The following is a 16,538-nucleotide window of genomic DNA, read 5'->3' as shown; positions in this document are numbered from 1 at the left end:
AATGCTTGAGGCCCCCAGGAATTAGTTTGAAAGATATTCAGAGCTGGAATCTGGAAACCCTGTTACTACAAATTTATTCAACTATTTTTCTATTGTTAGCCATTCCCACTTTTTTTCCTTCTCTTTGCCTCTAAAAATGGTGTTACAGTAGATAATATGCAGTATTATTAAGAACTAGTGTTGTTTTCTTTAGGATAGTCACAAACTCATGCCACTGTGTTAAAGGGCATTGGAAATGATGCATATTTTAAAATTGTAATAGATGTTGCCATATTACTTGACAGCAAATTTTAGCAATTCGCCTTCTTAGCAATAATACCTAAGTGTCAGTGTCTCATTGCCAATTATTTCTTTTTCCTTTTTGCCAGCTGAATGGGGGAAAATGGTTTTCTTTTTTAAATTCTAGTTTTTCACTTAGTGAGTTTGAGCATCATGTTTCCTTATATGAGAAGCCTATTCATACTTGTTGACCAGTTTTATTGGAATTATATTTTTTATTTCTAGGAGCAGGCTGAACTAGAAATATTAATGTAGCTATGCTACAAAATCCATTTTTCTGGGCTCTTAAGGTGTCTTTTGCCATTCAAAAAGTTTAAATTCGTATACAAATATATTTTTTATTTATGATCTTGGGGTTTGAAATCTTAGTTCAAAAAGTCCCTTCTATTTCCGGACTATAAAATATTCTCCTAAAACTTATTTAATCCTCCCAGTTGTATTCTTCCGTTGAAATCATTTTTTTTTAACTGAAATTTACTTTTGCATATAGCATAAGGAAGGAACCAAGATAATTCAGTATTTCATTAATCAGTCATTACGTCACAGCAGGGAATGTCCGATTCCATTCCAGGTTATACAGGTGAGATTAATGTCAGATATTGGGAGCATTTGTGGTACTGGTTAAAACTGTCATACGGTCGGCGGGACTGCGGCTTCCGATCTAGGACCGCTGGATAGGGTTCCTTTCCAAGCTTCCAGCTCTGTATTATCTATCAGCCCGCTGATAGGGCAGCCTCCCGACGCCACTCAAAACATCCCAAAGGCCCTAAGCCAAACCTTGCTACAAGCAGAACCAACAGCCCAAAAGAAGGGCACGAGCCACGACGCTCTGCGCATGTGCGCTCTTCGCAAGTTGAAAATCCTGCGCCGCGCTCTTCAGCAAGTTCCGCCTTCCAGCCTTCAGCACATGCGCAGTCTCAGTTCCGGTGCGTAGGGGTCGCTTCTGTGGGACACTGCGGCTTGCCGGGACAGCCGGGAAGATGGCGGTTGCGCGCATGGCCACTGTGGCGGCCTGGGTACCTTGTCGGAGCTGGGGCTGGGCAGCGGTCCCCTTCGGTCCCCACTGTGGCTTCAACACGCTGCTTGCACCGATGCCTCAGCGGGCGCCACGGTGGCTCCCAGGTCAGTGTCCGAAAGGCGGGAGTAGAATACGTACTTTCGAACGCCTCGGTTTCCGTCAGTTCCTGTGCAGTGCGTCTTTGGCGCCCGGTTCAAAAATGCTCTTCCCCCTTTCTCAGCACCCCAGTCCTAGGCGCTATGTACACTTCCAGTGTAGGCTGTGAGGAGAGCTCTCCCGCGCCCTGCGGCATTCTGGGCATCCCGGGCCCTCGCTGGCATTTTACGCTGTGCAGTTTAAAGAACTCCTGCTTCCTGCCTGCCTCCCCTGCATTAAACGCCAACACCAGGAAAAACTAAAATGAGTGTTTAATGCATTTGATTATTAGTTACTAATAGGAGTTTGTAGATTGTGACTCCTAAAATCCTTAGACAGACTCTCCTTTGACTTGAGGAAACCTAACAATGTGAGGCATATTCTTTGTAAAAAGTGTAGACGCCCCCATAACTTCAGTTTCTAGTTTTGCCTTCTTGCTGCACCCACTCAGTGAAAGAACCGTAATCGTTATTGCACAAAGGATACTAGAATTTGGGCCAAAACTCAGAGAACCTCGTATATGTATATATAATATTTGAATTAGACCCTTTTGTTTTTTGGCTTTGTGTGGTGTTCACGCCATTGCCACGCAGCTGTCAGATGCATGGTGCTTGGAGTGGTAATTAATGTCATGGCAGAGATGTTTTGTATGGAGTTAAAATTTTTAAACTTTTATAATCAGCTTAACTTGCATTTAATTGTACACAACCAAAAGGCATGTTATACATGCAGATACTCCTGGCAAAGCATAAGTATGTCAGTTCATTAACCAGAGTATAATATTATTTCATCTATTTAGCAAACATTCATTGAGCACTCATGCACCAGGCTTTGAACTAATGCTTACGTTCAAAGATGATTTATGGATATAATTATATGAATCTGTCTACTTAGAACTTACATTAAATAAATTATAATTATCTCGGGGAAATTACTGTTTTGGGAGGTGATTTCTGGAAAAGAGTCGTAAAAATTTTTTCGTGCTCAGCTGAGATGATGGGAAATGAACATTTTTGCTGACACAATCTGGGTCAACATAACTTGCCCTTACCGAAAGTTTTAAATTTGGCGTTTTTCTCTATACTTTGAAACAAGCTTACATGTAAAAAGGATAGCTTTAAGGCCTTCAGTTAAGTTTTTTAAAAATCAGCTTCCTAATTACCAAATGGGGAAAACTTTAGCAGCACACATGGATTCTCTTTTCAAGATGGAGAAGTTTTCAAAGTGGAGGATGGCTTCATTTAATATAAAAAAAGAAAATTTGTTAGTCCAAAGACCCTAAGGAAGTATACAAACCTAGTGTCTTTGGAAAGAAGAGGTGGGATTATAAATGACTCTTTAAAAAAAAAAAATCTACTTGTTTCTTAAGAGCAAGTATGAATTTTATAATGGAAAATTTGAAAAATGACAAAATGGAATACTCATAAAGTTCATCAGTTGTACTGTTATACTTAAATTACACTAAAATCTGTGTGTTCCGTTTGCAGAAAACCAAACCAACAAATAAAATGCAAAATGATTGCATAGGCCTATAAGAAATCTCTTTCCAAAAATGTACTATTAATATGTTATTTTTAAAGAAACTGCTCATTGAACCCACCTCAGCTGATATAAAATTATGAGTTGTTACTGTGGCTCATGATTTCTTGGTTGAGGTGGGTGGATGGGAGTCAATAATAAAAAGGGCACAGCACCTCTTCCTTTGAAACGGTTTTCCAAGGGCAGACCAAACCTGTATCTTCTCTGATCCCCAAGAAAGTTGGGGATGCAAGGCTAGGCATAGTGGCTCACACCTGTAATTTCAGTACTAAGAGGCCAAGGTGGGAGGATCACTTGAGCCCAGGAGTTTGAGATCAGCCTGGGCAACACAGAGAGACCCTGTCTCTACAAAAAAATGGAAAAATTAGGCAGGTGCACTGGTACATGCATGTAGTGCAGCTGCTGGGGAGGCTGCAGCAGGAAGATGGCTTGAGCCTGGGAAGTCCAGGCGGTCCAGGCTGCCGTAAGCTAGGCTCCAGCCTGAGTAACAAGGTGAGACTGCTCAAAAAAAAAAAAGAAAAGAAAATAGGGGATGTGAAACTAATCAAACAAAAAATAAATTTTAAAATGAGGCCAAAAATCTCACAAGAGAGGGCTGAAACTGTAGCGGATAAATCTGAATGTTGATTGGTACTGTTTAGGATAGATGATAAAGTAGCTACAGGAAAATTTTTTTGATTAGTCTCTGTCTTTTGTTGCCTTGCAATTGCTACCTCATTGTGTATTTTGGAAGAATCAAGGTTGGATCTTGCTCAGAGAAGGTACTGATGTTCACATGATTTTAAAACTAGAAATGTCATGCACAGACTTATTAATTTAGTACTTCGAGTTTTTGTTTTTCCTATTAAATGGAAATAGCATTTTACCTCAATTCATTAAGATCAGAAAGTTAGGATTGAAAATACATGGTTTTTCAACGACCGAATTTGCAAACCATAGTTTATGTTTTGTGTACTTTGTTTAGCTTGCAGACAAAAGACGTCACTCTCTTTCCTTAATCGACCAGACCTTCCAAAACTGGCTTATAAGAGGCTAAAAGGCAAAAGTCCAGGAATTATCTTCATCCCTGGCTATATTTCTAATATGAATGGTACAAAAGCATTGGCGATTGAGGAGTTTTGCAAATCTCTAGGTCACGCCTACATAAGGTAGGAACAACACATTACTGAGAAAATAATTGCTACCATTAGCACAGCAGTGGAGAATTACTTCTGTTCTAACCAGTTGAAGTAAATGCCAGCATTTTTATAAATTATTTTAATGGCCTGTAAACTTGCATCTTGTGATTTAGAGTAATTTTAAAAGCAACCTTTAATAGACCTTTTTAAAAAAAAGGCCTTTGTGCCACACTGACAACCCTGGCAAGAAAGGACATCTTAAGAGAAGTAGTGGTAACTAAGCTCTTTAGAGGCAATAATGTATGTGACAGCAAACAGATATACTAGTTGGCTTTCATACAGTCTCTTATATTATCATTTTCCACTGGGGACTTAAGGACTTATTTGATCACTGTTTATCTAAAAGTAATCCATGTATTTAAAAGAATTGTATAATACAAATTTCTGCTGAATTTTCTCTTCCCACTCCTGTAATTTGATTTTGTATACGCATAAATAGCAATAGGTGGTATTTCACTAAAGCTTGATTTTATAATTCCTAATTTTTCATACTGACAGTTATTTTAGTAAATAACTTTATATTTTTATAAGGTCTACCTGTAACAGTCATATATTCAGTATCCACTTTCCAGAAGAGATGGTATGATTTCATAAAAAGATTAGCCTGGAATTCAAGAAACATGGGTTCTACAATAAATTCTAGCAATTTCTATTACAAGACAAGTAAGTTAATAAACATTGGACCTAAGTTTGTCATCAAAAGAAGGAGCTTGGTCTACAGATAACTTCTGAGTTATTTTCTAGCACTAACAGCCTAAAAATCTATCCGTCTAAATTTTTAGAAGAGTGACTCACTAACATTCATTCAATAATTCTAGAAAATACAACTATATATAAAACTTCTGGACTACCTGTATATTAGCAGAAATTTGGTCAGTTATATGGATTTAATAATTTCTTTTACCAAATTAACTGGATTCTTTTATTTTCATGCTGGGAACCCTTTTAAAATCTGTTCTTATTCTGAAGATTGGAGTACTTTTTGGAAATAGATTATCTAGCACTATGTTATATATTGCAGGGAGCACTGAAGGTAATGCTATATCAATATAAGGTTAAGGAAAAAACCCGACATGTGTATGGTGACTTTATTTAAAAACAGAGTCATAGAGACACAAGATAGATTACTGTGATAGTCTAGGTCTAAGATGACAAACAAACACCTGCACCAAGATACTGGACTTAACCAAAGTGCAAAGAAAGGGATGAACATAAGAAGAAATGAGAGTGAATGGTGATGGTATAGGGCGGGCAATATTCTGGAGCCTGGAAAAACCAACTTGAATGAAACAGTCTGCCCTTAATGAACTGACATTCTAGTCAGAGGGAGATGAGTGTTTAAAAACAAACTTGATTTTAATACAATATGAAAAGTGTTGAGTACATACGAAGAAACTGGTACTAAATGGGGCATAAATGTCAAGTAAAGTTCCTCAAAGGAGGTGACATGACTTAAAGGATGACTACGAATTTGCGTTGGGTAGGAAGCCATTCTTGGCAGCAGAACCGCATGCTAAGGCTCTAAGTTATAAAAGGGTGTAATTGGGAATTAGGAGTAGTTCAGTATGACTAGGGTTTAGGTAACCTGTGGGTGTGGTATGATACTTTATATCACCGTGATTTTTTATTGATTTGATACCCTTAAGGAGAGGTAGAATTCAAAGACCAGACAGACTCTGAGCCTAGATAACTAGGACGTTGGAAGAAGAAATGGATAGGTTGGTGATGATGAATTTTATTCTGGTCTCCTTCCCATCCATTAATTCAGTAAATATGCACCAAGCACCTACCATTGCAAGGAACTGATCTAGACACTAGGAATACATTGAAACAAAGCTTGTGCCCATGTGGAGCTTTCATTCTAATGTGGGAGACAGACCATAAATAATCAAATATATCTCAAGTAATAATAAGTGCTATGAAGAAAATGAAGCAGAGTAAAGAATTAGAGAATGGTGAAAGCAGCACAGCTTTAATAGTTGAGTGGTCATGGGAGGCTTTTCTGAGGATGTAACATTTGAGCCAAAGGCCTGAGTGAAGTGAGGGAACAATCTGCATGGATATCCTTAGGAGATATGGAGAGAAAAGGTGATGAAACAGGAACTTCAAGAAGGAAAGTGAGGTTACAGTTGGCGGTAGAGGGGGAGAAAACAATGAGAAATGAGATCAGAGAGATGATCAGGCACCAAAGTATGATAAGGACTCTAGATTTAAAGATTATGGAAAGCCTTTGGAGGGTTTGCAAGACATGGTTTTGTTTGGAAGGGATCAGTCTACTATATAGAAAAAGACTGAGTGTGAAAATGTGAACAGGAGACTTTTTAGGAGACTGTTGGATTAGTTCAGTGGAGAGACAGTGTGACTTGGACCAGGCTGGTAGCAGTGGAGTAGGTGAGAAAAGTGATTGGACATAGGAGATATTTGAAAGTTAATAAGCCAATATAATTTGCTAAAATACACACTGATTGTGATGTTTTTACTATAAGCATTATAGTAATGAGGAAGGTGCTGTCTTTCTTAAAAATTAAAGAAGCAAATATAATTTTTTTTCTTCTTTTCCAGGTTTGATTACTCAGGAGTTGGAAGTTCAGATGGTAACCTTGAGGAAAGCACGGTGGGGAAATGGAGAAAAGATGTTCTTTCTATAATTGATGACTTAGCTGAAGGGCCACAGGTGACTGTTTTTGTTAAGTATGATGATAGTTACTGACTATAACCTCATATTTAAGCTGTTTCTTTAGATATGAAAATATTTGGTTGAGCGTGGTGACTCATGCCTGTAATCTCAGCACTTTGGGAGGCTGAGGCAAGTGAATTACTGGAGGTCAGGAGTTCAAGACCATCCTGACCAACATGGTGAAACCCCATCTCTACTAAAAATACATAATTTAGCCAGGTGTGGTGGTGTGTGCCTGTAATCGCAGTTACTTAGGAGGCTGAGGCAGGAGAATTGCTTAAACGCAGGAGGCAGAGGTTGCAGTGAGCCGAGATTGTGCCATTGCACTCCAGCCTGGGCAAAAAGAGGGAAATTCTGTCTCAAAAAAAAGAAAAGAAAGGAAAATGTTTTTATTTAATTTGAATGTTTATTCAGTTTTGATATTTGATTTAAAATGATTGTATTATTTTTACTTTCTAATAGTATATATTATTTTACTTTTTATTGTACATATTTTATGTTTATGCCCTATACTATCTTAAAGACCTAATACTTTATTTTTTATTTTTAGATTCTTGTTGGATCTAGCCTCGGGGGGTGGCTTATGCTTCATGCTGCAATTGCACGACCAGAAAAGGTCATGGCTCTTATTGGCGTAGCTACAGCTGCAGATGGCTTCGTGACACAGTTTAATCAGCTTCCTGTTGAGGTAAGTCAAAAGTCACTTTGGCCACCTCAGTATATTTACCTCTTATACTTCTGCTCCCTCTTTCTTTGAAGGAAGGAGGGACAGATAACATAATGAGTCCTTTGACTTATTATGCTGGCCCATCGTTTGTCTTAGCTGCCTTTCTGTACACAATCTCTTTTCTACCTTTAATTATTTGACATTGTTTTCTTGAAGATTTCTTTTCTTCACAGTCGCTTCAAATCATTCTGCCAAATATTTGAGACACATTAACAAAATCTCACTTTGAAGTTTATTTTTTTAGCAACATTTTCTTTATTAATTACGTTTACTTATTTGGATCTTACGTCGTGAACTCCTTTTGTTCCTCTTTGTGGCATATGGGAAGTAGTGCCTGTTCTTATGACTGTGTTAGATTGGGCTAATCAACTGAAACTAGTCACCCCTTGGTATCTGAAGGGGATTGCTTCCAAGACCTCCCACGATACCAGAATCCATAGATGGCCAAGTCTTTCATAAAAGAAAATGGTGTAGTATTTGCACAAAATCTTGTATAATCTAATCATCTCTAGATTACTTAAAATACCTAGTACAATGTAAGCGCTATGTAAATTGTTGTTATACTACATTGTTTAGGGAATAGGAACAAGAAAAAAAGTCTGTACATGTTCAATACAGATGTAATCTTTTTTTCTGGATATTTTTGATCCAAAATTAGTTGAATACATGGATGCAGAAACCATGAATGTGAAGAGCTGGCTCTATTTTAGACTAAAAGCAGCCTCAGATCCTCTCAACAGAACTCTCTAGACATATTGTCAGTCAGAGTCACAGAGACACAGAAATTAAAGAAAACAGAGTAGTAGTTTAAAAAATATGGTTTCTAGTCTAGCAGCAGTAGCACCTGAGAACTTGTTAGAAACCTGAATTCTTGGGTTTTACCCTGAATCAGAAACTGGGGATACGGCCTAGCAATCTATGTTTTAATAAATCTCTTGTAAAGTTTGAGAACAATGCTTTAGAAAATGGAGGAAGAGGTGAAGGAAGTTCAGAAAAAAAAAAGAAAAAATAGGTGGGGTTGAATAGTAGAATGTCATTGATTTACCTCAAGTTCTGTATTAATACCTGTGCCATGTATTATCTGAGTTCTTTCTTAGTTTATGTTGTTCTCAGCTCCTGAAGAAACAGCATTGTGTGTGTATTCAGATTTCTCATATTATTTCCTATCAGGGCTAAAATTACAAAGCTGGTCTTCCTTGAACTTATCTCCTATTTCTGAATTTTGTTCACTTTCTTGGTGGTTTCTCATACATAGTTGCTCAGTGTCTTCATGTTTCCCACCATTGCCATTTTGTGGATCTAAACGTGGACTCCTTGCTCCATCCTCTTAACTTAATAATACAGCAGTTCCTGGGGTAGGAAATTATCTCAAGGACATGGCAGATTGAATAGGAGTTGATTTTGGGGGGGTTGCGGAATTGATTATATTTTTTCATTATTGTTTTTCATTATTGGTAAATGACAAAACCTCTGTATATTTGTTTTGGTTTTGTTTTTATTTTGGGGGGTTTTAAGACAGGGTATCTCTCTATTGCCGAAGATGGAGTGCAGTGGTGCAATCGTCACTTACTACGGCCTTGAATTCCCGGATTCAAGAGATCTTCCCACCTCAGCCTCCTGAGTAGCTGGGACCACAGGTGCACGCCACTATGCCTGGCTAATTTTTGTATTTTTTTTTTAGAAACGGGGTCTCGCTGTGTTGTTCAGGCTGATCTTGAACTCCTAGGCTCAAGAGATTCTCCTGCCTTGGCCCCCCAAAGTGCTGAGATAACAGACATGAGCCCCTGTGCTCAGCTATGTACATTTCTGTGTGTGTGTGTGTGTGTGTGTGTGTGTGTGTGTGTGTGTGTTCACATCATTCAGAGAGGATAGAGTAGATACTTCCTAAGTGACTGAGAAGATTTATAATCTGCAAATCAGGGCATAGTTTTGCTAATACTTAATCAGATAAGCAGTTGTTAACAGAAGCATGTTGAGCCCTTGGTTAACTTAAAAACATATATAAAGAAAGAGCAGGAACACTAAGCCCACTGTTTCTTCTCCACATAAACAGCTAGCCCTAACAATGTCAACAGAGCAGATGCGGAGATTTTTACCATCTCTTATAATCCACCGAATATTAAGCCCAGCATTTCTCATTGACCTTCCTCTTTAACTGACTCTAATCATTATTTCCTTCTTTGGACACTAGAGGGCCTCAGACATGATGCACAGCTGTTTGGAATGTAAGCTTCTGAACCATATTGCTTTGATAAGTTTTCTTAGTGTAGAACTTAATATATTGTACATTTTCTTTAGGTAATGTTTTTGCTGTTTCCAAACTTTTTGTTCTTGAGGATTTGAGACATAAAACATTTTATAAAGTTAACTTTGTTCTTCAAATAGACCCATTTTAATTCAATTCAGTGGCAGGTAACAGAGCTGGTTGGGGGCTAGGGATGCTTAAAATGAAACTATTATTAATTGAGTATCCCATTAATTAGCAAAGCCTCTACTTCAGCTAATAGCCAGTGGGACTAAGTTTTATCTACTGAAATATTTACAAATTTCAGGAACAATCCTGAGTAACTTGAGGATAATTGAATGTCATCTTTACTTTAAATATTTGGTTCATATGTTGTTTTAATACAGAAAACACCATGATATTAATATAGAGTTATGCATTTTATAATTTTGTAGAATTTCCTTAATTTTAAATCATTTGAAGACATATTTAGAAGTATGATTTTTTTTTAACTGAATCATTAAATCTTTCTGGAATTAAAAAAAATACATTAAAAGCCTAAAGTACATGTAGATTATATATTTTAAGTTCTTGTTTTCCTTTTTACATTTTCAATAAACAATTTTAAACATGGAAAAATCATAGTATATTTGTGAAACTTTAAATTTTTCAAATATGTTACATATAGCTTTTCTTTCCTTATTTTTAAAAAATTTTTAATAAGATGTCCATTCCATTTTTCTAGAAATGCCCTTCATATCATATAAATAAACTTTTATGCTCAAAAGTGTAGATGAAAGTATCCAACAGTATGGGTCAAGCTAATTAAGTCAATTACAGTGGACGGCAGTACGGCTTTTAAAACCTTTTCATAGAATTTTTGAAACCCAGAAATATATGTGTTAAATAAAGCAGCATAGAAAACTGTATATGAGTATGTGATATGTATGTATTTCGCATTTTACTCATATAAAAACCAAAACACATATAGACAAATACGGGAAAGAAATAAGCCAGAATATTAATGGTTTTTCTATCCATAAGATAGAATTATGGGTGGCTTATTTCTTCTTTTAAAATTATTATTGTGTTTTCTATAATGTCTGTATGTTACTCATACAAAATTCTAATTTTTTAATTAGAAAAATTAAGATATATGTAAAAAATAAGTTCTCAAAAAGTCAAGGACATGTATGTTTCATTTTATGGGAATAATGTACACATATTATTGTTTGATTTTCAGGAAGTATGTGGAAGTCTTCTTTGTCATCCAAAACAAAAATCAGATTTTTTTTTTTTCTAGGACTTTGGAAGGAAAACTATTTTTTTATATTTAGCCTAAAATTGCATAAGTATGTGTATGATTTGATTTTATACAAATATGAATGATACCTGGACTGATTCCAAGAAATTATAATACTTTTCTCCCACTTCATTTTTCTTTTCAGTTGGGGTGAAGCAACACCTGATTTAAGATAGTGTATGATAAAGTTAGATAAATTTAAACTCAAGTTTGAGTCTTAGTCATAACAGTTAGTAGCCAGGCCCTCAACTGTTGAGCACAATATTTCATTTATCTAAACTTTAATGTCCTCTTTTATAAAAATGGGATAATAACAGAATTATTAACAGAATTTTATGGAATAATATGTATGTAATACCCATCATAGTACCTTGCATATAGTAATTAATTATTGAAAATTATTATTATACTTTTATCTCTATTTTCTCATTCAAGAACTGCCTTCTTTAGATTACTTAAAGCTATCGCATGTGTTAGTGTTGCCTAAAGTCACAAATACTTTTATTTTTCTTTTTTCAATAGGTAAAAAAGGAAGTTGAGATGAAAGGTGTGTGGAGCATACCATCAAAATACCATGAAGAAGGAGTTTTTCACATTCAGTACAGCTTCATTAAAGAAGCTGAACACCACTGCTTGTTACATAGCCCAATTCCTGTGAACTGCCCTATAAGATTGCTCCATGGCATGAAGGATGATGTTATACCTTGGCATACATCAATGCAGGTTGCCGACCGAGTACTCAGCACAGATGTGGATGTCATCCTCCGAAAACATAGTGATCACCGAATGAAGGAAAAAGCAGACATTCAGCTTCTTGTTTACACAATTGATGATTTAATTGATAAGCTTTCAACTATAGTTAATTAGTATCACATGTTTAGTTGGTATGTAATGTATCCAGAAGATTGGAAGAGGGATAGCAAATGAAAGATCCTGATACTTTAGGTTTTTCTCTTACCTCTATTTTGTAAATATCAGATGAGTATTTATTTAATGATGTATTTGCGTAAGTAATGCAAATTGTGAAGAAGGACCAGGTACCGTTTAGAAAAATTTCTCCTTCCTTTTGTCCTTGATTTTTTTTTCATTAAAGTATTTCCTATTTTTTTATTCAAGAAAAGTTTACTTTTCTTATGTTTATGTTAGCTATGTCAGCTCTTAATTGCATCCTTTTCTAATTAGAATTATTAATAAAGCATGAATATTTTGTTATAGATGGAAATTTGTAACATTCTGATTTTAAAATGCGGTTCACAAAATATAGGGAAATTTTTATTGAAGTAAATTTGAAATGATTGGAGAAATTTCTGAAGCATGATGAAGTTCACAAGAAGGATGCTACTTTATATATAATATATAAAGTATTATATATATAGGTTATATAAGCTGCACATTATATTCAAACTTTAAGGCTTTTTTTAAAGACTCAAAAACTAGTGACACAAGGAGCTATTTCTAAATTTTGGCTGATATGTCGTATATTTAAATGGGGAATTTCATCTGAAATGATGTAGCATTTTAATATTCTGATTGATAAAACTAAAGAGGAAATTGATCTTTGTATATTATTGCTTACTTGCAGAAACATTCATTATTTCATTAATCCTGCCCTAAGTACAACTAGGCAAGTGATTGCCACCTAAATCAGAAGGTTTTCTAAAGTCAGTAAGAAAGTGTGAAATGTAAGTATAAAGGCTTTTTTTTTCCTAAATAACTAAAATGAGGTGCAGAGTGGATTTTGATATTACTGAGTTAATGTTTTTTATCCATTAATTTTGGCTGGACTTTATTTAGCTTGATTAGGTTATTATCTGTCAAACCTTTTATTAAGTTGACATGACTGACATATATACATGTATATAAAATGAGCATGTGTCAAAGACTTACTCAACTCAATGAGGAACTCAGCAGATAGTAAAGCTGGTTCCAAGTACAATTCAAGAAACTGAGTATTTATTGGCATTGAAGAAAAATGTTGAGATAAAATTGCTGTGCAGAAAAAAGTGTTAATGAAGCAGACCTGATTACTTATCCTTAGAGACCGGATTTGCAAGATTGGCCCTTGATTGGCTTCTGGGAACTTGGAGTTCAGGGGGCTTCCACCATTCCCAGAACTGATTAAAGTATCTTACTGTGTCTAAACTGTAGAATAATATAGTTTCTGCTGAACACCTGCTTTGCTTTTGGGAGTCTGGAAGTTGGGTATGTGCCAGGCAGAGACTGCCCTTTGTGACCAACTCCCAGTAGAAACCCCTGGCACTCAGTCTCTAACATGCTTTTCTGGTTGACAACGTTTCACAAGTGCTGTTACAACTGGTTGCTGGGAGAATTAAGCTCATCCTCTGTGATTCCACTGGCAGAGGATTCTTGGAAGCTTGCACTTAGTTTCCCCTGACTTCACCCCATGTGTCTTTTTTCCTTGGCTGATTTTGTTTTGTATCTTTTCACTGTAATAAATCATGGCAATGAGCAGAACTGTATGTAAAGTCTTATGAGTCTTCCTAGCAAATCTTCGAATTTGGGGATGGTGTTGAGGGCTCTCCACAAATACAAAACTGGTTTATGTCCTACAGAGCAATTAAACTAAACATGGGTTATCTTTTATACTGGACAAAAATCACAAACCACAAAGATAAACCATTTCTGTGTGCCGCAGTGCCTGGTGCTGGAGTGGGTTGATAGAAGATGACACTGGCTATTCAAGGACTTATTTTGCCTAGACGTTGCTACGTGTGAGGCTTGGTAGGAACATGAAGGCCGAGGCCTTTGCCAGTGATGGTTTTCTGCATTTAAACATAACAAAATGTAATAAATTTGATTAGAGATTCATAATACATATGTAGAGGCAGTCTGGCATAATGGTTAAGGGCAGAGACGAGCTTTGTTTTTAATTCTGGCTCATCGTTTACTAGCTCTGTAACTGAAGCAACTGACCTCACTGAGTCTGTCTCTTCTGAAAAATGACGTAAACCTAGATAATAGGGTTTAAGGTCTAAATAAGCACAACACGTTGGGAACAGTGACACAGGAGGCACTATCTTTTTGCACACAGTCTAATCAGAGACTGAAGACACAATCCATGAAGGCATAGGAAGGGAAGTGGGTAGGGCTTCTGAAGCTGAACTCTGGGTTTGACCATCCCGACCTCAAGATCCCAAATAGGAATGTTTGATGATGTTCTTTCAAATGCTAATAGTTTAAAACAGAAAAAGAGAGGGAACCTTTATGATCTAAAGATAGGAAAATCTTTTAAAAGTTAATCTAGCTTTGCAGAAGTTAACATCACAAATTCCAAATGAGTTTGCATCTGTGAGATTTAGTGTATTTTAGTGCACTATTACTTGTTTTTTCTAGTTTTTCCCAAAGCTCTTTTCCGAAACCATTTCATGCCATGTATTCAGTGACGTGTCAAATGCATGAATGGCTGGCAGCCCTTCAGTGCTTTTGCCTCTGGAACTTGGTCATTATTTAAAAAGTGGCAATAGACCCCTCTAAGTCTCAGCATCCACAACAGAAACGGATGAGGCAAATATCATTTGAAAGGAAGGCTAAGTGAAGCCGCATAATATATTTTGCTTTTGCTACATCTGTTGAGATTAGAGGCATTTCCAGATACAAATCTAAACAGTATACCATTCTCCAAACAACAAATAGAAAAATCTCTGGAGGTGTAGAAGAAAAAAGCTCTGGGCAACGCTGAGTTTTATAAAGTACAGAGATAGGAAGCTGAGAGAATTACTTGCCATGTAACTATTCCAAGGATAGTCCCCAAATTAAATATGTCAAATACTCATTAAATTTGGGATAGTTTTAAAAAAATCTAAAGCATTCTTATGTTCTGGGGTTGAGGAAAAGTGGGTGGAATTTCCATATACCTTTTAAAGATCCTCTCTCAATGCAGATCTCAAGTAAATTCTTAGTTTAGAAACAATCGTGTAGTATGTGTAATGGTTGGATGAAAAAAATGTAATGCTTTGGTGTAGTTGGAGAATATACCTAGAAAATTTCAGGCAATTTTTTTTTAACCAACTGTATCTTTTGGGGAAAATATACTTTCCCATTTTGTCTTCCCTTTTTCCTGGGCTTTCAGGGTTTTGCAGCTAGATAAACATCTAAAGAAGAAGCTCAAAGGTCAGTTTCACCTTGAAGCCTTTCCTTACTCATCCCCATCTCTCTTTTTCAGGAAGCTTGTTGCCAGGTCCCCTGGACTCTCTTGTGAACAGTAATCTATCCATGCCTTTTTGATACTACTTACTGCTTTGAAATTGTCAGTCTGTATCCTAGCTTCCTTCTCTCAAAGGATGACTGAGCTCAGGAGCTTTATTTTGAGATTGTTTGTCCTCAGACATCTCTGACATGCTATATCAACTCCTTTACTGGCTCCTTCTCCTTGCCCATCTTATAATGTTAATATTCCTTGAGTTCTGGCCTTGGCAGTCTTCTTTTGCTACTTATTCACCTTGAGCAACATCACCATGTTCATGGTTTAAACTACTACCTGCATGCAGGTGACTCAAGTGCATACCTACGGTCTAGACTCTCTTGAGCTCCAGACCCATAAAACCAACTGCTTAATGAACTGGGATGGAACATGGGCTTCCCAAATGCAGTAAATCCAAACCTTATTATCTTTTCCACTTCATGTATCTTCCCACCTTCGAGTCCTCTTAAAATAAATGGCGCCACCATTGCTTCTGTTATACAAGTCAAACTTGTGAGTCATTCTGACTGTCTCCTTTTCCTTCACCCAAATCAGATTGATCATTCTTTTTCTCTATGAAAAAGCTGAAAATCTTACATGATACATGAGTTCATGCAAGGCTGGTTTAACAATCAAAAGCCAGTTCAGAAAGCCATTTTAAGAACTGGCTTTTGGTGGTAAGGTGGAGCCCTGACTTGCATTTGCTGACATTCACAGCATAAATATTCCTGCCCTGGCTGGTTTAACACTACTTCATGACATCTCTGAATGCAAAGCTGGGAGGAAATGCCCAGTAGCACACCATCACATAGTATTTACGCCATATAGAGACAATAAACGCAATTATTCTCAACATAGGTAACAGCAAATGTAGCAAAATAAATCAGGAAGTGGTCCACTTTGAGTAATTTTTCTTTGTAATATAGTTTATTTAAGAGTAAGTTAATATAACCTACTTGCTAAGAATGACTGAGTTTAATATCCGTCTCTTGAAATTCCTGAAAATTTAACCATGGGCACTTGCAAACACATTTTATGATCTGGAGCCTGCCTGACATTCCAGCCTCATTTTTCTTTCTATGTTTCTCTTCTTTTTAACCCTATGTTTTATTAATACTGTTAGATTTTTACCTTAAATACACTTCTTTTGACAGCAACATTCCCTACCAGTCTTGCCTCACTACATCTACCTGGCAAACACCTACTCATCTTTTAAGACATAAAATAATCTCGTTTATAAACCTTTCCCCTGATTTC

At 36.5% G+C, this 16,538-nt stretch overlaps 1 protein-coding gene across 1 annotated transcript; it reads left to right on the top strand.

Moving 5' to 3' along the window:
- The first annotated feature begins 1,102 nt into the window (after nt 1-1,102).
- ABHD10 (abhydrolase domain containing 10, depalmitoylase) lies at nt 1,103-13,555 on the top strand. The gene is made up of 5 exons (XM_032299145.1): nt 1,103-1,401; nt 3,936-4,119; nt 6,712-6,823; nt 7,377-7,514; nt 11,603-13,555. Exons 1-5 carry the CDS (start codon nt 1,260-1,262, stop codon nt 11,945-11,947), a joined length of 921 nt encoding a protein of 306 aa, XP_032155036.1. The 5' UTR covers nt 1,103-1,259; the 3' UTR covers nt 11,948-13,555.
- Nucleotides 13,556-16,538: the final 2,983 nt, after the last annotated feature.

The sequence above is a fragment of the Sapajus apella genome, unplaced genomic scaffold (assembly GCF_009761245.1).
Source record: "Sapajus apella isolate SASKATOON/1434 unplaced genomic scaffold, GSC_monkey_1.0 scaffold40, whole genome shotgun sequence".
Classification (NCBI taxonomy): domain Eukaryota; kingdom Metazoa; phylum Chordata; class Mammalia; order Primates; family Cebidae; genus Sapajus; species Sapajus apella.
Note: the sequence above shows the minus strand (reverse complement) of the source record. Positions and strands in the feature narration are given on the sequence as shown.